This window comes from Chamaea fasciata, unplaced genomic scaffold (genome assembly GCF_029207755.1).
Source record: "Chamaea fasciata isolate MVZ Bird 193981 ecotype frontalis unplaced genomic scaffold, bChaFas1.0.hap1 SCAF_3, whole genome shotgun sequence".
Lineage (NCBI taxonomy): Eukaryota > Metazoa > Chordata > Aves > Passeriformes > Sylviidae > Chamaea > Chamaea fasciata.
Genome location: NW_027094088.1, coordinates 16,766,341 through 16,792,585, shown reverse-complemented (window position 1 = coordinate 16,792,585; position 26,245 = coordinate 16,766,341). Strand labels below are relative to the sequence as shown.

General features: G+C 41.8%; 2 protein-coding genes across 4 annotated transcripts in view; both read right to left on the bottom strand.

Annotated features, from left to right (window-relative positions):
- The window catches only part of LIN9 (lin-9 DREAM MuvB core complex component), a 38,276-nt gene extending 19,506 nt beyond the window's left edge, over nucleotides 1–18,770 (bottom strand). The window contains exons 1-5 of one of the 2 annotated variants that reach the window (XM_066178158.1): nucleotides 18,692–18,770; nucleotides 8,949–8,981; nucleotides 7,835–7,929; nucleotides 5,229–5,333; nucleotides 3,215–3,348 (exon numbers count right to left, since the gene is read on the bottom strand). In XM_066178158.1, the coding sequence (XP_066034255.1) occupies nucleotides 3,215–3,348; nucleotides 5,229–5,333; nucleotides 7,835–7,929; nucleotides 8,949–8,981; nucleotides 18,692–18,770 (446 nt within the window). Of the gene's footprint in view, nucleotides 1–3,214; nucleotides 3,349–4,383; nucleotides 5,007–5,228; nucleotides 5,334–7,834; nucleotides 7,930–8,948; nucleotides 8,982–18,691 lie in introns of those variants that run through there. The other variant, XM_066178160.1, reaches the window with a different exon arrangement.
- Nucleotides 18,771–24,716: 5,946 nt separating this feature from the next.
- The window catches only part of PARP1 (poly(ADP-ribose) polymerase 1), a 32,705-nt gene continuing 31,176 nt past the window's right edge, over nucleotides 24,717–26,245 (bottom strand). For both annotated transcript variants that reach the window (XM_066178156.1, XM_066178157.1), the window contains exon 23: nucleotides 24,717–25,562. In XM_066178156.1, the coding sequence (XP_066034253.1) occupies nucleotides 25,481–25,562 (82 nt within the window). In that variant the 3' untranslated portion in view covers nucleotides 24,717–25,480. The remainder of the gene's footprint in view (nucleotides 25,563–26,245) is intronic.

Below are 26,245 nucleotides of genomic sequence, written 5' to 3'. Positions count from 1 at the left end.
AAATAGATCCCTCCTGGCGAGAACAAAAGGATAACTGCATCTTAGATAAAGCTACTGTTCTCCACTCTTTGCAGGGCACTGGGATTTGGAGAGGAATATACCCAAGCACAGAACAAAGAGGACCTTGGAAGCAACACTGCCTTCAACTGAGTGTCTGGGGTGGCAGAAGAGAGGAAAGGTGCACAGATATAAGGAGACTCAGGCAAGAATGGAAGAGAATAGTTTTGCAGTAGGAGGATCTGCAGCTGTGGCATGAAGTGAAAAGGAAAACAAAAAGAATGAGCAATGAAGATCGGGAAACAGACACACAAGAGTATACAACAGTATCATTTTATCCATATTTACTATTGCTAACATAAGATAGCTATGTAAAGAATAACTACTTAGCTTGGGTGGTTCTTTGGTTGTGTTTTGTTTGTTTGGGTTTTTTTGGTTTTCTTTTTTGAGAAAGATAATCTATATTTGATTGTTCTTACTAACACTTGTCCTTAAGCAGGCAAACTCTAAACCCACAGCATCCGTAACACTGGAAGTTCTGGAAAATGGTGCAAGCAAGTTACAGGTGCATCTGCTTCTGATGGCCTGTGATCACTGTAGTACTAAGTAGCACTTCAGAAGTCTCTGCCTGCCCAAAACCAATGGGACTTTACAGAAAACAGTCCACTGAAGTAGTATATAGAGAATCCAACTGAAACAGCTTCAATAGTCTAATAACCACAGATGATAGTTGTAGAAATAAAAGCATTTCAAAAACTTACAGCAGACATGGCATTTTATTTATTTCAATTTTGGATGCAATAATTTGATTAAAATATTTGGAGACTCACAGTGAGCCATATTTTGTCAGTTGATAGCTCTATGATTTAAACTTTTTTAAGCTTCTTATTATATCACATCACTCCAAACAAGATATATCAAAGTCTTCCTTCCAAAGATATGCAATCTCTTAGTAAACTATTTTATATTTTAACGTGGTCATATCTCATGAGCATGACAAGCTCATTTGATTTGCAAGGCAAGGTTTTGGCAGAGGGGGGCTGCAGGGGTGGCTTCTTTGAGAAGCTGCTGGAAACTTCTCCCGTATCCCACAGAACCAACACCAGTTGGTTCCAAGGTGGACCCACCCTTGGCCAAGGATGAACCAGCTGATGAGGGCGGTCGTGACTCTGAAATAACAAAGCCAGGAAGGGGAAAAAACCCCTGTGCAATTGCAGCAGGACAGAGATGTAAGAGTATCTGAGAGAAACAGCTCTGCAGACACCAAGCCAAGGTCAGGGAAGGAGGTGCTCCAGGGACCAGAGCAGAGCTTCCTCTGCAGACCATGGTGAAGCAGCTATGTTCCTGCAGCCCATGTTGGAGCAGGTGGATGCCCAGAGGAGGCTCTGAACCCATGGGAAGCCCCTGCTGGGGCAGGCTCCTGGCAGGACTGCAGAGCCTTGGAGAAGAGCCCATACTGGAGCAGTTTTCTGCCAGGACTTGTGACCCCATGGGGGACCCACACTGGAGCAGTCTATTCCTGAAGGAGCATATCCTGGAAGCTCACAGTGAAGCGGTTTGTGAAGTCTGTGGGAAGGACTCAGGTTGGAGAACTTTGCAAAGAACTGGCTCCCATGGAAGTGGGAGGACTCCTCCCCCGGAGGAAGGAGCAGCAGACAAACAACAGGTGAGGGACTGACCACAACCCCCTGTCCCCTGTGCTTATGGGGGGTTGGACACAGAGAAGAGAGGACTGGGAATAAAGCTCAAGAAGAAGGGAGGTGTTTTTAAGATTTGATTTTATTTCTTATCATCCTACTTTGATTTGATTAGTAATAAATTAAACTAATTTCCCAAAGTCAAGTCTGTTTTGTCCATGACAGTAAGTGGTGTGGTCTCTCCCTGTGCTTATCTCAGACTTTGACCCTCTTGTTACATTTTCTCTCCTGTGTCCAGATGAGGAGTAATAGAGCAGCTTTGATCAGCACCTCATCTAGCCAAGGAGAACCCACCACACCTGCATACATGGATAACTATCAAATAGGATTTCAGAATTACCTGCTAAAATTCTAAATTCTAGTCCAGTGATAGACCTAAAGTTTCATAGACAATTCTTTAAGAATAAACAAAAAGTTCTTGGTCTCCTGAAAAATCATTATTAAAAATGTCACACACTAAAATTACTCCTAGAAATAAGTTGAGGTTTTTTGTTTTGTTCATTTATTTTCAAGTAAGTGGAGGAAGAGCATAAAAAGACTACTTCTTTCAAAGTAATTAAATCCTAGAGATGATGAATTTAAAACTAACTAAAATGGACATGAAATTTTTCCACTTCTGATGAATATATGCCAAAATGTTTTTCTGTTGCTATGACTGCCTTTTCAGTTAAGGGAAAAAAGCTACAGCAATTGTGATTAAAATAGGAAAGAAAAACAGTAATTATTTTGTTTGTACTTTCTGGAAAATAATGCTTGTTAGCTCTGAAGCCATTCTTTAGAATATTAAACACTTGTGTTGCATCTATTAGTCAAACAGTGTAGACTTTAAGATCCCATTCATCAATAATGTTTTTTACATTTTAGAAATTGAATTGTATCTTTTAAACAATTCACACCACTGTGCTAGTGGCATTAAGTGAACAAGTGCCAAAAACTCTAAGGCACAAACTGCAGAAACGGTCCAGGAAATACACTAGGAGATCCAAGAAGGATGCTGAAGTCTGAACAAGAGCTGAAGAGTCACAGCCTGAAGCTCTGTTAGTGATCACAATAAAAACAGGATGATGGGAAAAAAATCCTTAATACCAACATTTACACCTTTTAGGAAAGCAGCACTTTATGAAGAAGCAGTGGCCTTCCTGTCTCCTCTGTATAACACTGATGCAAGGGTTCAGAAAAGTCTAAGTTTTCTCGTATCTTCATGTTTCAGATGCTAAGAGCATTATGAATAAAATCTGATATCTGGTAGAGGCAGAGGTGATAAAAAGAAAATTATATCCATAAAGGAAGGCTTTCCATAGAAGATTTTCTAAAGTTGGTCGTTGCAAAGAACAAAGAGCATATACATTGCTCATTAGAAAAAAGAAACATACCCACCACCACCAAACAAAATAGTTTTCAGTAACTAGTAATTTACTAGTAATTGGAGTATCTAACCAATATATGGAACTATGCAGCTCAGTTTCAGAAAATTACTTGTTTCTATACTAATAAGAGGTAATTATACAAACCAAACATACTTATCTATATTTGAATAGAACCATTCATATATGCACCACTTATGAGCTTTGGGCAGTTTGAGCAGGTTACGAAGCCGTAAACCAATCTTCTGTGATACTTTCTTTTCTGGTGTGGACATTGTCGTACTAAACTTCTATGTAGTAAAAAAAAGAAAGAGTTAAGCAGAATCTAATATTTTTCAGCATTCAGATAAACTAGATTTTCCTGATAAAAGTCTGTACATATTGTTTCATGGCAATGTTTTTCCTGCAGATCTATAACAACCCTTACTGCATTATATCAGCAATGCAATCAAACAGACCAGACAGCAAATTTTTACAGGATCAATACCATTGTCTCCATACAAAGTTTTTTTAACGGAAACATTTTCCAGCACTGAAAACTACATCATTGGCAACAACAGCATGGCACTAAAACACATACAGACTTCAAAATCTGAGGCCCCGCCGACTGTCTCAGGTGAGCATAACTGGTGTTGCAGCTCAGATGTCAGCAACACTAGATTTGCACTAGAACTTCTACTCTTGCTCACTCTTCTTAAGCTGCGCTTAAGCTAGGACAGGTAAGTAACACAGCCAAAGCTTTGAGCAGAGTGTCTGCTTAGAAAACTGCAAGAGAAACGAGCAATCAAGTTTTACCTACATTTGAAAGCTATTTGATAAATCACAGGAAAGACACTGTCTTAGATTGCTTGCATAATAGATAGAACTGTGTTTAAACAAGATCATAAAAAAAAATTCCGTAATTTTGTTCCAAGGATGGCTGTTTTAGCTGACAGAAAGAAAACATTTTCTGCAAAAAAATAACAGCTTTTTGAGACTATAGGTTTAACTGGGTCCCCATGCCATCATCAACTGTCATCCTTCCCCAGACATTCTAGGTATTTTGGACTTAAGTAGCAGCAATAACAGGATAAAGCATAAGGTAGGCACTTTTTTGGCTGCTGCTGCAGTAGGTACAGGTCCCCTTTCTTCCACTGAAACGAAGCCCGGCGGGACAGCAAAATCTGTGAACTACAACAGCTACAGTCCCTCACAAATGTTTATCTAGCAATCATTGGACCTCCAGAATCAGACATTTAAGCACAAAACAACTTGGTTTAGAACATTACCAAGTCTTTCTACTCTTAAGAAATTATGATAATGAAGAGAAATGTCATGGTTCTCACCTCTGGCAGAACAGACTCAGCTAAATGGCGAGTGTCAAGCTTTTCACATCAGACACTGCACAGCACAGCTCAGAAAGCAAATCAGAGCAGTATCCAAATAGCACTTCTTCAGTGAGGTAAATTCAGCCTCATAAGGTGATGGCACAGAGAAATGATGAGGATGACAAAGGTACTACAGAGCTAATTCACTGAAACTAAGACATGTTTCCCTTTCTATCATAGCAAATAAAGGCTGGCAAATTACAGCTGATTTTTTGTGCTATATCAAGGAGTGGACAATCAAGTGGAGAATGGAAAAACAAGCTCTTTGAACTAAGGACTTTAGCATTACAGGATATCCTGGTTTAGGGGATCAAGAAGGTAAAGCTGGCCATGAACACAGGCTACAAATCCAGAGCAAGTCCCTAACTTGCTGGGATACATTAAATTCTATAGCAGCCTGCTCAATTATGTAATCAGTGCAAGAAACATAGGCAGTTTTAAACTCAAGCTGAATAAATTTTTGCTGACTACAGAAGATGATTGTTTGCAGGAGCATGATGGGCAGTTAGTCTGGAATCCTTTCTAGCTCTGTGTGTTCATGCCAAGATCACAAAGAATAGGCACTCCCATAAACAAACTGAGGAAACCAGTTGTAAGAAAGAATAATATTAAACTTTTTGAATTGTGGCTTACTTCTAGGAACAGTTTTCCTCACAAGATGATTCATAAACCAAAAATGCCACTTGAAAAGCAATATATTCTAATATTATATATATATATATAATATATTCTAATTTTCAACTAAAACAGATAGGCTTGTTCCCCTCTTTGGTAAAAATACCTCCATACATGTATGTAGGTACCTGTGGAACCATGGCAACCTTCTGATTTCTTTTGGGTGACCTTGTGTTTATTTGTCTGTCATCTTCTTCGCTGAAGAGTCGACTCCGTTTGGAATTTCTGAAGGGCTGTACAGAACAAAATTAGGAATTACAAGCAAGAAACCTGATTGCTCTGTTATTGCACAGAATTCACAGTGAGAGAAATTAAATGCCTCTTCTCTTATCACCTGCTGGTTTTCAGGCACACAGTACACAATAAATAGTGCCTCCTAGCACTTAGGGATCTAAGGACTGGGAGAAGGAATTCAAGATTCCAGGCTTTTCCAGTGCTAACTATAACCATTACTACACTGCTGGCCCAGTTTCATAGAAGTATTTAGAGCCTAACTCCCACTTGTTTCCATTAGAGTTAGGTGTCTAAACACTTGTGTATCTTAGCTTGCCTTGGATATAAGTAGTACATCTGTTAAACGATTTGTTTTGAATTTTGAATCAAAAACAAGTTTTTTCAAACACTGTATTTGTTCTGTATGTTCTCAGCTACATAGAATTTTAGCAAGAATTTTCTAATAAAGTGATGTGTGTTTGTTGGTTTTTAAACTCATTGAAAGTATCTACATAGCAAAATGCTAAGAAGATTGAGTCTGAAGAAACTAAATCTTGAGTAAGTTATGAGACAATCTTAGAAAAAAGAATTTAGAATTTATGCTAAGTAAAATCTACTTGTGTACTGCTATAGCTCAGAAAGAATTACAAGGCTGACTAAAACCAAGAAATGATACTGCAAATGTGTCATGAAAAAAATTCATTTTGTTATTTCTCAACATTTGACCCTATGACAAAAGACTGCCTTCACTTGAGGACAAAAGAGCAACCTGTGACTGGCTGTCAGCACTGAGGGGAAGCAGCTTTTCCTTTCCTTCCATGAAGGTTCTGTGGCCCAACAAAAGAGCCAGAGATAAAATAAATTAACACAGTTAAATAAAACTTCATTAACAAGCATTCGCACTTTACAAAGACATTTAATACATCTGACTGGTTAAATGCTTCAAAAGAGATATTTTCTATTAAATTAATCAATGGTAGCTAAAATCTGTCTGTTCCATGCCATCTGAACATAGGGCTTTCCCAGGAAATGTGCCTCTCTTATTCTAAATGATATATATTTTATAAAGAACTGCACAAGTGTATTTAAGTAACAGAAGTGCTCTGTATGTGATAGGCACATAAGCACATGAAGCACACAGAAGAAAACATTAATTCCTGGTAGATATTACAAACTAGGAAAGACACACTGGACAGAGGAACTATATATTGACAAGACAACCAAATCATCATGATCCAGACCAAGCACACTGTTTTACAACTCTCAACAGAAACTGCCAAACTCTGCTGCAAAGAACTATCCAAAATGAGAAGTGTATCTCATCACTCTGGACTCTCTGTGCGTCACACCAGAGCAAAATAACAAGTGGTGCAAAAAGGTATCATCCACAGTAGCTAAACAGGTCAGGCATTTTTGGAAAGAGTTTACAACCAGCAGTAAAACATGTCTTCAAAACTTTCAGCATTCAGTAAACTCAAACTACTCCATCACATCTTAGCAACAGGGTCACTACTAACATGTCAGACTACGCTCTGATCCTTCCCCCAGCTTTCTGCAGAGCACTGAGCTACATTCAAAGTTTGACTCCATGTTTTTGCCCCCTACAGCCACCACACCTAAAGACTGACAAAGTTTTTATACAGATGTTACAGTCAGTCACTTCAGGTCTTTAGCACGTGATCTTCTAAGTTAGTAGTAAGGCTTGTTTCTGTGAGATGATGGGCATTCCTGGGAAGCAGCTGAAAACTGTGATATGAACTGCAGGAACTAAGGGTCTTCACAAAGTTCTGGTCTCTGTCTGGAACTGCATTTTGTAGACTTTATGCTCTCTAGCATAAACACATAGCAACATTTGTGTACATCTGCATCTGTATGAATCCTACCAAAATAAATACCAGGGAGAAGATCACACGACAAGAAACAAAGAGCTAAGCAAAAACAAACCACAAGACTGAAATGGTCAACCCAAACACCATTGGAAGCTGCAGGCACATTTCATATCCCCACCCCCAGGTTGTTCTTAAATGTAAGGCCTCCTATGAAAGTTCCCAGAATACACAAATTTCACTGACAGTCCTTTACTTTTATTAAGATCTGCCCCCCAGAAGGCACAATGATGAAAGTGCATTATGACATTTTCCCTTCCTCTCCTTTATGCTTCAGTTCCCAGCCATAATTAGAAGTGAGATACTTCATGAGATACAAAAATAGATGATCAGAATTGGTGACTTCTAAGCGCAAGGTGGTAGATACAGTACAAACACTTCACACAGCACTTGCTTTACACAAAAAAAACAGAGAGGAAATTATTTTGACCTATCCTGAACGAGGTCAGCAATTTAACGTGTTTGTTTATTAATTTTAAAAATATGTTTTCATCTCTTATGCAAAGTGCTTGTGAAGGACATAGTTTCACATTTGGACATAACAAAACTATAAATCTCAGCCTTTTTTTGCGAGCCTTACATTTGATTCACTGTATGGTGTTTTACTAACCCTGAAGCTTTTTATTGCTTCTTACCATTTCCACAGCAGAACCAGCATTCTTGCTTTTCCAAATGTGTGTTTTCTGTAGAGAATTATATTTTTCATTCCATGAACTGGATAAACTTCCCTCTGTTTTGAAGAAAGTACATCATTAATATACAATTATGAATGTGTATGTTTTAATATAACTGCTGTCCAAAACCAAGTATAACATCATCAACTACTAAAATATTTACTTTCAACATCTTTGAATTCAGTAACAAACAGATTTTAGATTCCAATATTTTTATTAAATAGTTCTTAACATTAATTTAAAAAAAAACTGAAGGAGATTTTCACTACAAGGAGAAACATAAACAAGTATTTTTTACTTATGACAACGTTTAGATTTCTTGAAACCTGTGCTGAATCAATTATTTCCACTGTCAGGCTGACACAAATCAACAGCTGAACAATGGCTGTAACTGAAACCTGGACAAAGCAAAGCTCTGCAAGACATAGACATCTTCTAGTTCTGGAAAATTATTAAGTGGGTGTACACTAACAAATAAATAAAATTTTATTGCAACAAATCTACCTTAGTTACAACATATTCAAGAGACTGTACCCTCTTCCTTGTGTAACAAAAGCCTTGTAACACATGAAGAAGCTTTAATTATTGGGCAAATTGGAAGTATTCAAAATTTGTATGAATGTTCATGAAGACAACTTCATAGAAAAAAATATAAGCAGCAGGTTTTTGATTTAGCCCACAAGTTGATGACAGAGAACACCATAAAACTGTGAAATGCCTTCTTAATGTAAATTTTGTCACATGTACAGGTCTCAGTAAGAATCCTTCCTGTATCTCATCCTCAAGAGATGAAAGATTACCCCAATCTTCTCATCAAACTTGATGCCTAGGCAGTACTTTTGAAGAAAAAACACATTTCAGGAATTTCACCCAGAAGAACAGTGTCTAAATACACCACAATATATGTAGTTTCAACTGCCGAGGATTATTATTATATAGAACTACAAATACCTACAATAAACCCAATCATATTTCAACAAAAAAGCCTGTGATTTTCTTGAACTTTCTGAAGCCAGAAACTAAATACACCTGAATCTCAGACTGTGTACAAGTAAATACCATATTAATTTCTTACCTTTCAAACTCACAAGTGCTTTTGCTGAAGAACCTGCAATATAGCAAAAAGTTCACATAAATCACAAGCTATTTCAAACCATACAACCTATGCAGAGTCTACTCATTCTTAATTAATTCTCAGGCAGAAAGTGGAATTTAATATTAAAATCTTTCACAGCTGAATGAGCGAGCCCAGCACACCCTCCATGGCACTAAGTATAGAATTATACATTTATTACCAATTTATCTTGATAGCATATTCACATTTTGTTTTTTTCCTTTAGTTTCATGCCTACAAAACAACTTTAGATGTTAAACACTTGGGTTTAACACAGCAAATTCTCAACAGGCCTTATATTCAAACTACATTCTCCCATGTGTCTACTTGTTTGACGCAGTTGCAAATGTATTTTACAACTGACAAGAAAAGTAATAAACACTTCTTTCTTTTTTTTTTTCCCCCTACCAGTTAAAAAGTCTTCAGTGCCCAAGATTTCCAGGAAAGGAGTAGTTTATGCTCAAAAGGAAGAAGATGGATAGCCAGTTGCCCCCTGGTGGTACCTCTTTATTCAGAAAGGCAACAGATTCAGATCTCAAATGCAGATAGGATTGTTACTTTGTCCCAACTGTTCGAACAGTGTAATAAACACATAACAATTTCACTGCTCCCCTTCCACTGCATCTGTGGAATCATTACAATGCTCCTGAGCCAGGAAAAACAAAACTGGGCCTGACTACAGTGGGCCTTCATGCACGGGAATTTTCAAATGCGTCTCTAAGAATGAGCTGTTTGAATCAACTGCATTAGCATAGGGCAAGATATTTCTTCATGACAATGAAACACCCCAGATTCATGCTTTTCTCGCAAATCAACTTCATCTTTCCAGTTATGTTCCTGTGTGACAATCACTTTTACCACTTTTTCCTTGCACTTTCTCTGCTCTCTCCTTCATCTTCTCTTTGAAACTGCTGCTCCAAGAACTTTGTGACTTCAAAGGTCCAGAAATTCCTTGCAGCTGCCATTTATCTAGCTCCTTACCTCACTAACCTCACAGTGCCAGAGATACTTGCCTCCAAGAGAATACATTCCAGGGAGTATCACAGAGCCAAAAGAATTACTGTGCCTTTCCAGGGAAGTGAGTGTTTTAGATTGGGCTGGGCCATTGAAAAGAATACAAGTGCAGCAACAGTAAAAAAAACCCCTAATCCCTTATGTTTTCATCACAGTATTTTGTTTGCTGCTATCTTATTATGCCATCCGTTAAAAAACAAAATTTCAATAAAATTAAGAAAGGAAAAGGAAACAAAGTTTCAATTTATTTTCCCCAAAAGCTTAAAAGAACAGTTTAAGATATGAAACAGCACCAGCTTTGACTCACTGGGGGTTTAGAGAGCTTCCAATCCAGTATCTCCCAAGCTGTTCACATCTACAACAGCAACCACACCTGGGATTACATGTCCAAACCACGGTGACACACCTGGGCTACACTGTCACACCTCTTGCACATTTCTTTTCTGATGTGTCACCTTTGTTGGGTTGGAGACCTCTCAGTGACTGGTACAGGAACATGGTTTTGTGATGATCTGAGTCACGGGGAATTCAGCTCTTGAAACTAAGCTGTATGTTCAGGGTATCACAATGTTTTTGTTATGTTTGATGCTAAAAATCCAACAGCACACACTGTGCTTGCATAAATACACAGGTAGTCTGCGATCAACCAAGCGGGAACAGCTCTGAAAGGTAACATTAAGAAAAGTGAAGAACTACCATGTCCCAAACTTACATAAGGGATGGTGGGAAATGCGTGTAGAGCTAAGTACACACAGTTTAAGAACATGTCATTGGGGATGGAGACAGGAGCAGGGTCATCAGGATTGTCAAACAGAGGAGATGCTGCCTTTGCAGAAGAGACGACTACTCTGAGAGATCTCAGGCAGTTTATCTGAACATACAAGTATTTTCCTCTTTTTCTCACTATCTTGTTGATATGGATCAAGTTCAATCAGTCCAGTCCAGGGTGAGTATGAACACAGTTAACAATGGAAAAGAAACACTCAGCAAGAGGCAGCACAGCTTTATCTGGGCTGGTGTCAATCTCACAGCTGAAGCGCCTGAGATGCTTTGCTAACCATGGGATGCTTCACCTGTGAGGGTGACGATGGGCCAGCAGAAGGTTACTGTGCTACTTCCTAGCCTTACAAGATTAGCACTCCAAAACAGCATTAGTTGCCAAGGAGTTTTCCACATGGGATAGTTAATCTTCCATAAACGCTCACTTGTTTTCACGTGACCTGTAATTAATGTATCCAGGGCATCTTTATTTAGGAATACAAGTGTCCAAATTAAATATTCCTGATTCATGGAAGTTCAAAAGTTAAACTCAACTATTTTACTGTAACAAATTAACATCAACACTTCCGTAGCTTAAAACTTTAGAATACATGTAGGATACCAAAACGACAACAGAGATGTCCATAAGCTTCATTTACCTCAAAGGTAAACAATATGACACAACATGGCTTTGCTTGTCAAGTTCTTCTGTTTTGAGTTTAGTGGCTACCTGCAACAACACTGAACTCCAAGGAATATGGAACATCTCCCCACTTCTTCCATTTAGTTGGGCAGTACTGTCAATATTACCAGGGCCACAAAACCAGAAACTGGGATGATGATCTAAGCAATATTGTGTTACAATAAAAACCAACCAACATTTAATACAGATAGAAGCATTTCAAGAACTATAAAAACTGCAAAGTGATGCAGGATAGATTAAGTTTACTAAAACTATACAAAACTTCAGTTACAACAATGATTACATTTATAATATATTAGTCTCACACTTAGTCCCACACTAAATGCCATATAACTACACTAATCTTGTATACTCCTGTTCTGAATAACAAATATATAATCACAGGCAGTCTTTTTAACCTGCATTTTAATTATAAACAGAGATTAAAGTAGAATACACAGACACACACTTGAATGTAAATATCTATTATGACAATGACACAGAAACACTTAAAAAACAGAAGGGTGGAAAGCAAGAAATAAGGCCTGTGAATCATACAGGTTATTACAACCAAAATCTACTTCCATCTCCTCCAGGTTCAGAGGATCTCGAAGGTGACTTTCTTAATACTGAGAGTAAAAAAACCCTTCACTTAGGGAGGAAGCACAGGCAGCTCAGCACAGCAGCAGCTCAGGAATTGGAAGGCCTGCTTTCAGGAGGCTACACTGGCACACTGCTCCAGTGCAAACTGTAAACTACCTTAGCTTTATCTCACTATCCTACCAAGCAATGCTCTGCATATGTTGTTAGTAAATTAATTACCTGAACACAGTGCTCACACTTGACTAAGTCTGTAAAATTAGGAAAAGATTCAGCACAGATCTAGGAGATAAGACATGCCTTATTGTTAGAAAGTTAAGACGCTCCAGTCTTGCTCTTCCCAAAGAAGGTCAAGATTTGCATTGATCAAAAGTATCTACAAAGGAAGATAATTCAGATGGGTAAATAGCTCTGTAGCCTTTTTTTTTTTTTTTTTTTTTTTAGGAAAGGCATAACTAGACCTATTTTGTGAGAGATTACATTGGATAATTCAGGTTAGCAATGAATGCAAAGTTTAACAGATTTTATGTAACTATGCCAAGAAAAGGCATGTTGAGTTTCCTGTAACTCAAATCTTAAACCAAATTCAATACATTTTAAAAGAGAGAACTATAGCTAAAAAGGAAGCTTGAAACTGATGGACTGAAATTCCAAATACAAGTATACCAGCATGTTTAATGAAGAACCTAAGATGATTATAATGGCCTTTCCTGGCTCTGAAAAAAACCCCCCAGTGATTCCATAAAATATGTGCACCACAGATGTGCAATAAAAATAACCGTGTTCTAGATTATGAGGAATTAAATAGTATCACAACAGGAAGCTCATCAGCAACTAAGAGTCAGGAATAAGTGTATTTATGTGGTTTGTAACACTTGCAAGAAATGATTTTCAGGAAGTCCAGATAAAATCAAATTGATAAAAAGCTACCAAGGTTAAAATCACCCCATGTGTGCCAAGCCTGGCAGGACAAGGGCCCTGATGTTTACATGTGTGGCTGGCCCAGAAACCCACAGGTTGCAGCAGCAGCCAGCATGGGTCCCTGCGCATGGACAGCTCCTCCAGTCCTGTACTGCTGGCCCCTCTGAGCACACAGGCCCCAGGAATCCTTCTCCAGCTCCAGTCTCCTGCTCCAAGCTCAGGGGAGGACACACAGAGCACTGCAATAAAAAGAACTTTAAAAAACCTCCTCTATCTGCTCTAGAGGCCATATCAACTCACTGAAAAGTATTTCTGATGTGGAGATCGGCTTTGAGGTGTAAGAGAAAAGTGCAAAAGCTTTTACCCTTTTCAAAAATAAATGACAGGTTTAAGTTTAAAACCAAGCACATACTGTCTCCCCTTATTTGAAAACACTGTACCTGAACAAAAGAGGAATTTGACCACAATTCAATATGGGCAGCTGTGAATGCCCTGAGGAACATTCTCAGTGCTAAGATGAAGTAAAGCAGTTTAAATGTGGCTTCACAAATGCTGATATGAAAATCTAAACAGGAACACACACGAGCATATTATGTTTGTGGAAGTGTTTTCAGTTTAATAATTAATTTATAACAGCTGATAATTTTGAAGCTAAATGTTACAAGCAACCACAGGGATGTTCTATAGCTACTGATTTCACTAATGTGTGGGCACAAAGGGGCATATCTAAATCAATACAGAAAATTCTAGGATCCAGATCAGCAATTACATGATGTAAAGCCTTTCCTCTCCAGATCGTTACACTATTTTGTCTAAATTTGCACAGGTGAGCAGTTATTTTAACACTGGTTGCATGACTACCTCAAAAATCTAATTAATCTGCATTGCTGGTGCTAAAAATGGTGTGACAGAAGAAACTCATGGAAAAGAAGGAAAAAACAGGAGCCTTTATTATAGACTGAGTCATTAATCCTCCAAGAGATCATTCATAGGCATAAGTCGTTTCAGCAGAGGAAGCATCTCAAACAATTGGCTACTGCAAGGAAAGCTTATTCGAGAGAACTCTGAAAGTAAAAAACACACATCAGAAGGAAAAGTTGCTTTGGGGAGTTTTTAAAGTTTCCCCCAAACTTTGGGCTCATTGAAGAGATTAATAAATAAATGAACACTAACTTTTCACTTCAAGCATGAGTCAGTATTTTCCTCATGTTATGAGCCCACGAATAAATTGACAAATGTGTATTTCCAAATCCTAATTTAACTACTGGATGGAAGTAGGTTTTCCAGCCATGTGAACCCTTCCACAGGATGTTTGTAGACAATAACCACAATAACCAAGCCCTCTTTTTGAAATTGTGTTCTCATAATGGACAATATGCTGCTACCATGGTAATATACAATTTTAAAGGTAGGCAGCACAAATAATCCCAAAAATTATTAGTTGTGAGTACTGTATAGCAGCCACAAGTTAACCTTGAGCCTTCTCCCAAATACTGCAATCTCACACAGTTCTGCTGAATTTTGTCTCAAACACCCAGGCCACAGCAGTGCTGGGCTTACAGCCCCTTAGGGCTGGCAAACTGAAGTGCCAGAGGTGTGCCACAACCTCCTGTCTAGGAAAGCAGCAGAGCAGAGGACCCATGAACCCCAGCAAAAGGTTTTGGGCTAAAGACAACAATTTCTGCTTTAAGGGCTGCCCCTATACTGCAGCCTTCCCACATGTGAAAAAAAACCCATGCAGAAAGATCCTTATCCCGCTGCCCTTCTGCCTGCCCCAAAACACAAGGCCCTGTGAACAGTACCAACCATGTCTATCAATACATGGCATCTGGCAAAACACTGACTTCAGAATTTGTACTGTGAAAGTTGAACCCTGACACCCATCACCCCTAGAGCCTGCCTTCTTTCTCCGACTCACCTGCGCTTGTTGGAGTTTGCCCACACGCAGCACAGGAACACCACAGTCCCTGACCCCTGAGTTATCACCCACCCTCCTGTTAGAAATGGCATCTCCCTTTTACAGAGCAGGTCCCAGCATCCTCCTCCCTCACACCAGCTTGTGCCAGAGGATGCACCAAGCGGCTTTGCCTGTGCTGTTCTCGGCAGAGCTCTGCCTCCAGTGGGACCAGGACAATCTTTAGTCACATCTGCACGTGCTGCCTGTTTTAGCACAGCCTCACCTCAGCAGAAAGTTCATTTCACATCAGAGCCTCCCCTCAGCTTCACTGCACAAGCTTTAGAACCACACAGCCCACAAATCAGATTGCTATTACCAGTAGCAGGAGACAGGGCAGCATTATGTATGCTCCAGTACAATCCACTGTTTCCCTCTTCTGAGACACAGAGAATAAGCCATCTGGTCTGCAGCACCAAGGCTGCCCACCATTTACCTCCACTGCAAAGTTACCAGGAGATAAGAAGAAGGAAAAAAAGGCATTGACTAAAATTAGTCACTCATTGGGCACCAACCCAACAGCCTGCAGAAACAAATTTTTTGTCTTCAAAATATAAATCAAACTATTAGTATTTGAAGTATTTCTGCAACTGGGACCTTTAATATTCTGGACTTTTTCACCTAGAGGATTTGCCACAGATTTGCTCTTTCTTCACCTGCATCCCAAATTATTATATGGCTCCCCCCTGGCAGCACAGGAAAGGCCTCAAGCTACAAGAAATGCCTGTAAACTTACACACCATTTCAGGCTGTCAGCACGAACCCTCTTACTGTTTACATGGACAGAATAGTAGCTTTAGAGAACAACAGAATAGTAAGTTGGGCAGACAAAATAAGCACGTATCATGAGAGACAACTGTGTGCATGGCATTCATCTCACTCCTGGGTTAAGGAACAGTCACTGCCCAGCTGCATTACAGAACCTGCCAGAGGGCAAGCAGGTTCTATTAGAATACTCTGGGACAAATTCCACTTCATCAGGCATCCAATCTGAAAGTAAAACTGTGTGGTTCTTACCATACAGCAAAATGTCAGTTTTCTTGACACCAACTATGCTGTGTTTACCTATAATTCTTTTCAAGTGAAAACTCAGTTATGGTCTGCTACTTTACTATAAACTACACTGGAGAAAATACGCAGGGGTGATGCATAAATTGTAAAGTCTCTTAGTCATGAACTATTCCAACTTTTTTTTGGAACTTATTTTTATACCATAAGAATATTCCAAAACAAATTTTGCAATGCTTACTGTTATTATCCTTCATATATTAAGCTGCAGGCTGAGAGCTGCACAAAGTCAGTATTAAATTAGTCAGGACTAAGCTTACATCTTCATTTTACCATAGGACTGGAAATGAAAGAACTATGTGTGGCAGTAATTAGTGTAATTTGAAAACATCCAGATCACCCAAACTGGATAGAATAGGAATGGAAGCACAAGGCAGCCACTCCTTGAAACTTTCACAGTTCTAGCAGTTCAGCAATGCTACAGAAAACATGAAGCTCCTGTCTGATGGAAAACACCCTGACTTGCACCAAACTTAGGTAAATACAAACCTTAAGGTCAAGGTCAGCACAGCAGAAGTTTACTGCCTTCACAACCACCCACACAGGGTCTGCTTCACCTGCCAAGCAGAGACTGTAACACCAACACTGCAGGAAAGGGTCACTAGCATGGCCCAATCCTAAGGGAAACTAAGTCACAAACTCTGCTACAGCATCTGCTACAGGTGAAGTGACAGACCTGTCAAACCTTCCTGATGTCACTGCAGGCAATATAAAAGTGACAGAGAAGAAAAAGTTATTTTTCATACTTCACATTAACTTCTTGAAACACCAGTGCTTTCTCTGGAAAATGGGCAAGGCAAATGGAGGATCAGTAACTTAAACATTGCCCGTTCTACTGAACAGGGAAAGTTCATTTAATAAGCAATAAACCGCTGATAATTATTAATTACAGTCGTGTCAATTGGTCCATGACTTGTATTAATCAGTCTCTAAATGCGACACAGCGTCCGTGACTGAGCTGCACCAAGTTGAGAGTGTCAGCTCTATCCATAATTTATGACAAGCCTCCATAAATCTGTTCAGTTAACACAGTGACACCGGCCATGTGGGCACATTAACCAATTCTTCTCCTGACAGCTGTTGGAGCTGTAACAAAGGCCCACACTGAGCAGCCAGAAGCAAGACTTCCACTCTGAGTCACCTCTCCTGAGAATCTTTGGATATGGAGAGAGTTGGTATCTTGATGAACTTGCATGGTGCTGAACAAAACAGTGACACCAAAAGATGTCTGCCCCGTTCTGTGCACACCTATTGAAACCAGTGAATGCCCCACTTTTAGCTTGGCAGGAGTTCAGAGTTTTAAGAGGACATATCAAGATGGCATCTAGACACGTTTGACATTGAATAATCTCCTCTTCTGTAACACTCAAGTACTTTGTGCAGGAATCCACAACTACAGCTACACATGCCTGTTTTTCAGCTACACAAAGTATTTGTCGAATTCTTGTGCTCTTTGAAAACAACATCCACACAAACCCTACGGAGATCACAGAATCGATGAGGTTAAAAAAGACCTCTGAGACCATCGAGTCCAGCTTTTAACCAAACACCATCACGTCAACTAGAGCGCGGCACTAATTGCCACATCCAATCTTTCCTTAAACACCTCCAGGGATTAGTGCCACATCCAATCTTTCCTTAAACACCTCCAGGGATGGTGACTCCACCACCTCCCTGGGCAATTCCAATGGCCAATCATCCTTTCAGTGAAGAAACTCTTCCTAACATTCAATCTAAACTTCCCCTGCTGAACCTTGAGCTCATGTCCTCTGGTTTGTTGCCGGGGAGAAGAGGCCAATCCCCACCTGGCTACACTCTCCTTTCAGGAGTAGTAGAGGTGATAAGGTCAATCTTGAGCCTCCTCTTCTCTAGGGTAAACACCCGCAGCCCCCTCAGCTGCTCTTCAAAAGACTCATGCTCCAGCCCCTTCCCCTGCTCCATTCCCCTTCTCTGGACTCCCCAGCACCTCAATGTCCTTCTAGCAGTGAGGGGCCCAGAACTGGACACAGCACTCAAGGTACAGATATACAGAACTGTTCGCATGAAAACACATGTTTACATGCTGTCTTCCTGTACAGCTAGGTTTCTGCTGCTGACACACAACACAGGGTCCCTGAGCTCTTCCCTGCGTAGTCATCAGTGCCCCCTAGACACAGTGCACGCCCTGACCCCCAGCCCTGCGGAGCTGCTCGCACCGTGCACGGTACGGGCTACGAAAACACGAGCCCTCCTTGTCCCCATGGGCGACAGCCAGGTCCGGAGCGCCGGGCAGCTCACCCCTCCGCCGGGACAGGACGCTCCTTCCCCCGCACTGCCCCGACCCCCGCGGGCAGGGCGGGCTGTCACTGCGCCCCGCCCGGCTCCCGCTCCCGCCCCGCCCGCCCGGCAGGTGCCGCTCGGGAGGGGCGGGGGGCCCGGCCCCGGCACCCTCGAGGGCAGCGGGGGTGTCACCCTCGGGACGGCGCTCCCCGGCCCGCCGCTGGGGCCGGGGCCTCGCCCGGGAGGGGCGGCGGCGGCAGCGGCGGGGGGGTGGGGGGGGCCGGGCCGGCCCGGTTGCCAGGGAGGAGGCTCGGGCTCCGGCCCCGCACAGCGCCCGCGGCGGGAGGGAGGGAGCGAGGAAGGGAGGCGGGCGGGCGGCGGGGCGCGGCGCGGGTGTCCCGCCGGCACGAGGGGCCGGCGGGAGCGGGGGCACCGGTCCCTACTCACTCTCGTCAGGCAGCTGATCCAGCTCCGCCATCTTGAACGAGCCGCGCCGCTTTTTCAAAGGCTGCCTGGCGCGGGGCATTCTGGGGGAGGAGACGGGGCCGGGCGCGCGGCGGGCGCGCGCACGGGGCGGGGCCTCGGCTCGCGGGCCGCGAGGGGACGGGCGGAGGCGCCCGCGCGCCGCTCCCGGGGGCAGGACCCGGGCTCGGCAGGGCGGAGCGGGAATAGCGCCGTCCGGAGCCTGGCGGGACCGCACAACCATAGTTAAGGAATCGGAGTGGACGTTATACTATTTCCAGTCTAATTCCGATTCCGTGCCACTGGCCGGGGCACCTTCCACTATACCAGGTCGCTCAGAGCCCCATCCAAACAGGCTTTGAACACCTCCAGGGCTAGGCTAGCCAGAGCTGATCTGAGCAACCTGTTCCAGTGGCTCACCACCCTCCCAGAAAAGACTTTGTTCCTAATATCTAACCTAATTTCGTCCTCTTTTCCATTACACCTTGCCCTATCACTACTACAGTTCCTGACAGAGTCCCTCTTCCTGCTTCCTTTTAGCTCCCCTCCAGAGAGTGGAAGGTAGCCATGAGGCCTCCACACAAGCTCCTCCAGGCCTGAAGAGCCCCAGCTTTCTGAGCCCGTTGTCATAGGGTGAGGTGCTCCAGTCTTCTTATCACTGCCATGGTCCTCCTCTGGACTTGCTCCAACGGGTCCGGTCCTTATGACGTGGGAGGAGGGGGAATGGGTGATTGGCAGTTCAGGATGGGGGGGAAAGGGGGTGGAGGTGTTGGCTGTAACAATGGGTCACCCCAAAGTAGCTGTGCTAGCTTTGATTCTTTAAGCAATCCCATTACATTATACCCATCTTCCTTCACTGAGTTAATAACTTTTTGCTAAACTGTGCCTATTTTAATTGCCTTCACTTTTCGTAAACGACTGCAGGGGTGAGGCTCCAAGAGGAGTACGGGATCACAACAATCCCAGCACAGCCAGCCCTGGTCCCGCTGCCATGGTCCATGGCACTCCTCCCGAGAGGCGGCTGAAATGCTCACCGAGCCCAAGGTCTCACTTGTTCTCACCCAGTGCCAGGGAAAGCCAACAAACCCCTGACAATGGGGGGCTGTTGGCTAAAGAGCTCCTTGTCTTGGCCTGCCCTCTACCATCTCACTCCCAAAAGATTTCTTCAAGCAGCAGCGGGTTTTTGGTGTGGGTTTTTTTGTTTGTTTGTTTTGTGTATTTTTCTTAGATCTCTGCACCACAGTGAATTTTAAAGATTCTGCATGAAGAAATAGAAGCATGAAGATACCATCATGAACCACAAGCACCTTAATTGCTCATGGAGCAGACTCTTTACATACGTTTGGCTTTGATAACAGTATCTACTGCTATTATACCAACCAAAATTCCTTTTTTAATATATAAAAATAAATATGAAAATGCAAAAAGAGCCTCAAAATAAATAAACAGTATATCTTAGTCACGGTTAAGTCTGTGTCACATGTTAAGCACATTGCCAAGAGCACAGTGGTGTAATGCAAAAATGGATTCTATGCCTGGTTGTATGCAGCTCTTTGAAAGCACCTAGGTGAAACCAAAGATTCTACAAAACACAGAAAATGTGTATCTTGGGACATGGAATATAGTTTAATTTGTGTTCTTAATTTGCTAATGAACTTAGATGACTAGGCACTAGCACGTTGAGAGGGGCAGGATATAGGTCATGTTATTAAACAATTTTAATACATAAATATATAAAATCAATGCTGCCCTTGTGCTCAAAAGAAAAAAAAAGCCAGTTTTTAAGCGAAGAAACAGAGTGAAATGCTTTAGAAATTCCCCCCAGGGCTTTCTGTGTATATTGTAGCAGAGCTAAAAAAAAAAAAAAAAGAAAAGAAAAAAAAAAAAAAGAAAAAAAGAAAAAAAAGAAAAAAAAAAAAGAGAAGAAAGAAAATACAAATCCTGGCTTGCATTTCCAGCCCCCTTTTCAGGTCATATTGAAAGGTTGTTTAAACAGCCTTCCCTCCCCTCAGCCCCCAAAGGGCCTAAGACACTTCAGTCCGAGCTTTTTGTACTGCACAGCTCCAAAGAAAGCTGCTACAGTAGAGGGTGGCAAAGCACTGTAGGAGCAAAACTAAAGAAACTAGTAACAAATCGCAGCTAAATAGTAACCTGTGCTATTTCAAACACCAACCCCCCCCCCCCCAACATTAAACCCTGTACAATTTTCCCCTTTTAATAAAACACTTCTACCACCCAAAACGCCTGATGTGGACCAGACCTTCCAGGCTCAGTTAAACAACGTGTTAATGACACCAGTATTTCTCTGTATTCCAGTTGTGCTCCCCTTGTTCCAAGGGCTGTATGATAATGCTCAGCTAAGACTGGTGACACTGAGACTTCCAGAGTTGACAGAAGACACTGATCACCAGCAAGGTTTTTACTGCTGTGCTTTGCAAACCTTGTCATCAGGTCTGGCTGTGCTGAGAGCACCGTTACCCAGAGCCACCCCGATGCTACAGCTTTCCCTGAGCAAGGGCTTTGCAAGGAGGGATGAAAAGTATTCTACAACACAATCCCACTTTGCAACAGTCCTCAAGTGTGAATTTCTACAAGGAAAAGAGGAGAAAGGAAGCAAAAAACCTCAGTGCCTTTCAGGGAGCCTTTGTAGACTGCAACAAAACTAGATGAAAAAGGTGAGAGAGATTTTCCTCCTCCCCAAATGTCTCCTGCCAATCACCTCACAAATTAACAGGTGTGAAGGTAGAATTCAGCTCCCAAAAGCATGATGATGATTATTCCTTCATTTCATTTCATTTCATTTCATTTCATTTCATTTCATTTCATTTCATTTCATTTCAACAGCTGCACTTGGAAAATATTTAACAGAAGCCATTACCATTCAGTATGTTGAAAGGGTAACAATCAGCACTGTATTATGATTCCTGGATAAAGGACCTTTTACATCTTGGCCTTTAATGAATGCTGCAGTATCTCCACGTTCTGGTTTTTCGTTTGTCCTGTGCTCGCTGTTTCCAGGCCACACAAACGCGACCCCGTCTGACAAAGCCCAGCCAGGGCCAGCCGTCAGCTTGCACACAAACACACAATGTTTCCAGTGCATCCTTTTACCATCCTGGCAAATTTGCAGGTTGCACTTGGGTGACAAATGACACAACTCTTCCGACAGCCAGGCAGAATGACTGAAAACATCCGCTGCCAACAACCTGCCTCAGGTGCTGCTGACTCACCTGCCTGGCACAGCTGGAGGGAGGTCCCTAAACCGGCTGCTCTGCTGCCATTCGCTCTCACAGGGTCACGTTAGGCAACTGCTCCTAATGGTGTGTGCTGAAATGCTGCAGAGAGCACTACCACGCTCCCATTGCTCCTCAGCTGCTGCCGATGATATCAAGACATGGGTTACACCACCTACTGACCAATGCATTCAGAGCCCTGTCAGCACAGAGCAGGCACTGCTGCACCCAGGGGACAGGAGCCAGCTACACTGTCATTTCCTCATCTCCCCTAGGCAGGCCCTGGCAGTAGGAAAAAAAGCACAGACAGCTGGCAGAAGGGAGTGCTCTTTAGCCACTGAAGCACCTTCTTGTGAAGTCTGAGTCCTGCTGCATTAATCACATTATAAAATTAGACTTTTTAATGAGGGGGTGGGGGAAGAAGTAGTTTCCCCTTTAAGCTGTTGGGAAGTCATTCTTTCTCCTCACCTTGCCTGTCCCCGTGTATCTCACTTCTGTGCAAGTGATCTGCAATGCCCACAATAGGCCCACATGCTGCTACCTTCACACCAGAACAAATGAAAATCACAGCAACTCATCTTGCCTGGGACCTACATCTGCACTTCTTCTCACAGGTACCACTTCATCTCCAAAATGACCATTTCTGGAGAAGCAGCCTGGCATTAATTTGAAAATGAAAGCATACACAGGCTCTTGTTCAGATGCATGTACTCCACAACAGTGGAAACTATTTTTATGGGCATAACAGGAGCGTGAGTATAATGGACTAAGTTAAGGGCCTCAACACATACATAAAAGCAATTCAGGCAAAACACTAAGTGGGATATAAATTGGCTGCAATAATACTTCAGCAGACAATTATGTCATTATGTCCGTAGAATTCACAGTGAGGTCTGTAACAGTCTCCCAGAAAGCAATCTGAAGCAGAGACCTCAGTAGTTGCAAACACTGCAGGCCTCATTTAAGAATAGGAGTACAATTATTTATGGCATTGACAAAGTTTCATGTGTCCAGAGGTCTTTTTCATTATTTGTTTGGGAGTTTCCCCCCCCACTTTCCTCTGACTAGAAACTGAAGGGGGGCAGGAGAAGAATGTCATTGTTTTATGGCTAAAGTACCAGGATGGGGAACTTGTGCTCCAATTTTTTTTCTCAGACATTTTTTTCCTGCATGAACTCTGGCAAGTCACAAAGAATTTACACTGACTGCCAATCAGTAAGCCTAGGCTGGCTTCCTTCAATTAACTGCACAGACTATCTTAATGTCTGTGAGCCGTTGTACAACAGAGCCTGCAGCCATGCTAAATAAAGATAAAATGGTTAAATATTTATAAATTGCTGCTTTTGGTAGTTTAGCAATTAGATCAGAAGCCATTCCTCAACATGCCTCCCCTGAAAAAAGCACAGGATGACCTCGTCTTGACAACTCGTTCAAGCGCTTTTGACAGAAATGGGACTACCTATTCATCCAGCTCTGCTCTGTGCTTGTACTCCCAAAGCAGTGCTTTCAGTGATTGCCACCATGCTGCTCTTCCCAGCCTGGCCCCAGGGAGAGGCTGTCCATCCGCTGGGTCCGGCAGCACCAGCACCTGCTTCCAGGAGAGCGGATCTGCCTCGTGCTCAGACAAGCTGGCAGCAGAAGCAGCGCCTGGACTGACATTCGATTTCACTGCAGGATGGTCACAGAGCTCTCGTACAGTCCCCCAAAGGGCACCTGCTGCCTCTTCAGAAAATCCAGTATCTTTTCCTGCTGTATTTGCAAGGTTAGAGATAGCTTGGGAGGTACTTGCTTGTGCTGCAATTATAGCTGAGCCCTACATACACAGCACAAAGCCCTCCTTGTGCTGTTTGGGTTGGAGCCACAGGGAACTTTCAGCTGCCTCTAGTACAGGTGACAGGGAGCTTTAAAAGCAGCTGCCTTCAACTCCTGGTCCCAAACTGAACTGAACACTGAAAGTGCTTTTATAGAGGAGAAAAATCATCTATCTCACAACTAAATTGAACAAGTTCCCATGTTCTCTTTCAGTGACTGACAAGATCACACTTAAGTGACTGACCAAAAAGGTTTTTTGGAAGCAAAACAATGATTAGCCAATGGTTAAGCTACCTAAGAGGCAGCAGACAGGCTACTCCCCTCACTTCCTCTCAAAATCCATTATCACTAACCTCAATTTTTTTGTTGTTGTTGTTGTTGTTGTTGTTGTTGAGTTGACCTCAAGCCATACAACTTACCCAGTCCTACATTTCCTTCTGTCCCTGACAGCAGCTTTGTTTTTCATCTATCACTCTTCATCCTCCTCTCCTTCAAGGGTTCTGCAAAGACCAGCACCATTAGCAACCACTTTGGCTTCAACTCCTTTTACAAAAGGCCCTGGGACACAACAACATTTTAGGAAATAGATCTGCTGTTTCCACAGAGGTTACTAAAGACTGAAGCCACAACCATCAGAATGAGCTTGAACTGTCCCCTTCTTGGGAATTAGCCATCACTTTCCCTAATGCCTCAGGCAAATCAGTAATTTTTGAAGAGAACAATCTCATGTTGCTCTATAGTTGAGTGCTTCAATACTGCTCAATGACTAACTAAAAGTGAGAAGTAACAAACATCATGAAACACTGAAATTATCAGTTTATATTGCTGCTTTGAGACAGGGATTTCAAGACCACCGACAGCACAGCAATGGACCTCACTCCAGGTCTTGATGAGCGAATCTTGAGCCCAAACTCAACGTACAGCTCTGTTAGGACATGAGTCTACAACAACCAGCTTACATCATGTTGAAGGTAGGTATTTTAAAGGAGGTTTATTGGGGCTAATACTAAATTCAAACAGCCACAAGCTCATTTTCCATGTTTACCACACCAACTGTTGACAGATGAAATCTCAGTGGAAAGTCCAAATTTTAATTTCACCATAACTTCCTGAAACATGACTACAGAGTTCAATATTTGGCATTCAATCCTTGAGAGAGATACCATGTTTAAGAACATTCTACCAAATACATTTTGACTCAATCAATTATGACTCAAAACCAAAACAATTTGGAAGTTTTGAAACATAAAACTGTTAGTATGAAATTAGCTTTTATTTTTTTACCTCAAAATAAATGCACATTTACCATTTAGTCAAGTGAAAACTGAAAAAGAGTATCTTGAAGGGGGAACCTTAACAGAGCAAGTATCACAAACATGCTCAAGTTCCTTCTCCTGCTCTTGCCCAGCTCTGTTTGGCTAAGAACACCAGATTAATTTCCTTTCTTCTTTCTTGTCTGTTTGGTCAATTAAAAGAAACACTTAAAGCACCAGAATTAGAAGTGGTATAAAACAAAACCAGGTACTTGTTCTCATCAGAATTCAGGTCCATGTATTGCCACACTTTTTATATAAAACTTTCACTAAGTGTTGTACTAAATAGGATTTAGTAATTTCTTCTGCAGTTTAGCTCTTGGTATCTTGGTAAGAGAAGTCAATGCATAAGCATGTCAGAAGTCAACGCTATAGTGTAACTACGGTATAACTCTAACAGGGCTTCTAAACACTGTTCACCAGAGTGATGTTTTATAGTTGAATTTCAGCTTCAACAGGTACTTCAGATTTACCTGAGCAACATCATACACAATATATCTAGGAAGAACGTTAAGGAATAATTACAGTAGTTGGGATTAATGACACAGAAAAACCTCAAAACACAGTGAACTTCACCTTTGAACTCAAGTTACCATACAGATGCCTGTGTGATTAACGAGTTCTAAGAGCTCAAACCACAAAGCTTAAACTCTGACTTTTCCATGAATCTGAAAATGTTTTATGCAATAGTTAGGAACAAGCAATTAAGTCATATGGAGAATAGTGCAGCAGGAATCCTGAGTGACAGGTAGATGAACTGACTTAGATAGAGGGCTGTGGCTCCTGAAAATTATTTTTTGTCAGAGTAACACTCATCTCTCTTGTTATCTAAAAGGATAGATGTAGCTCAGAGGAGTCATGTAGCTTAAATGAGAGCTACGGTTTCAGACCCAGCATCTACAATTATAATTGCAGTTCTACTGCTACCTTCCAGCACAAAGTCAGTAATGCCCTCTTAATTTCCCACTAAAAAACCCAAACTGGAATCACAGAGAAGAGCTCTACAGTGATTGTCAGTGTTTGCACATTCTTATTTTTCCAGACAGTCCCAGCTCATCTATAGGTTTCACAATGCTTAAGGCCTCAAACTTACCCCTAATTCCAAAGTGTAAAACAAAATATACATCATATTACCTCAACTAGCTAATAACTAACTGTATTATAGCTCATCATATGACAGA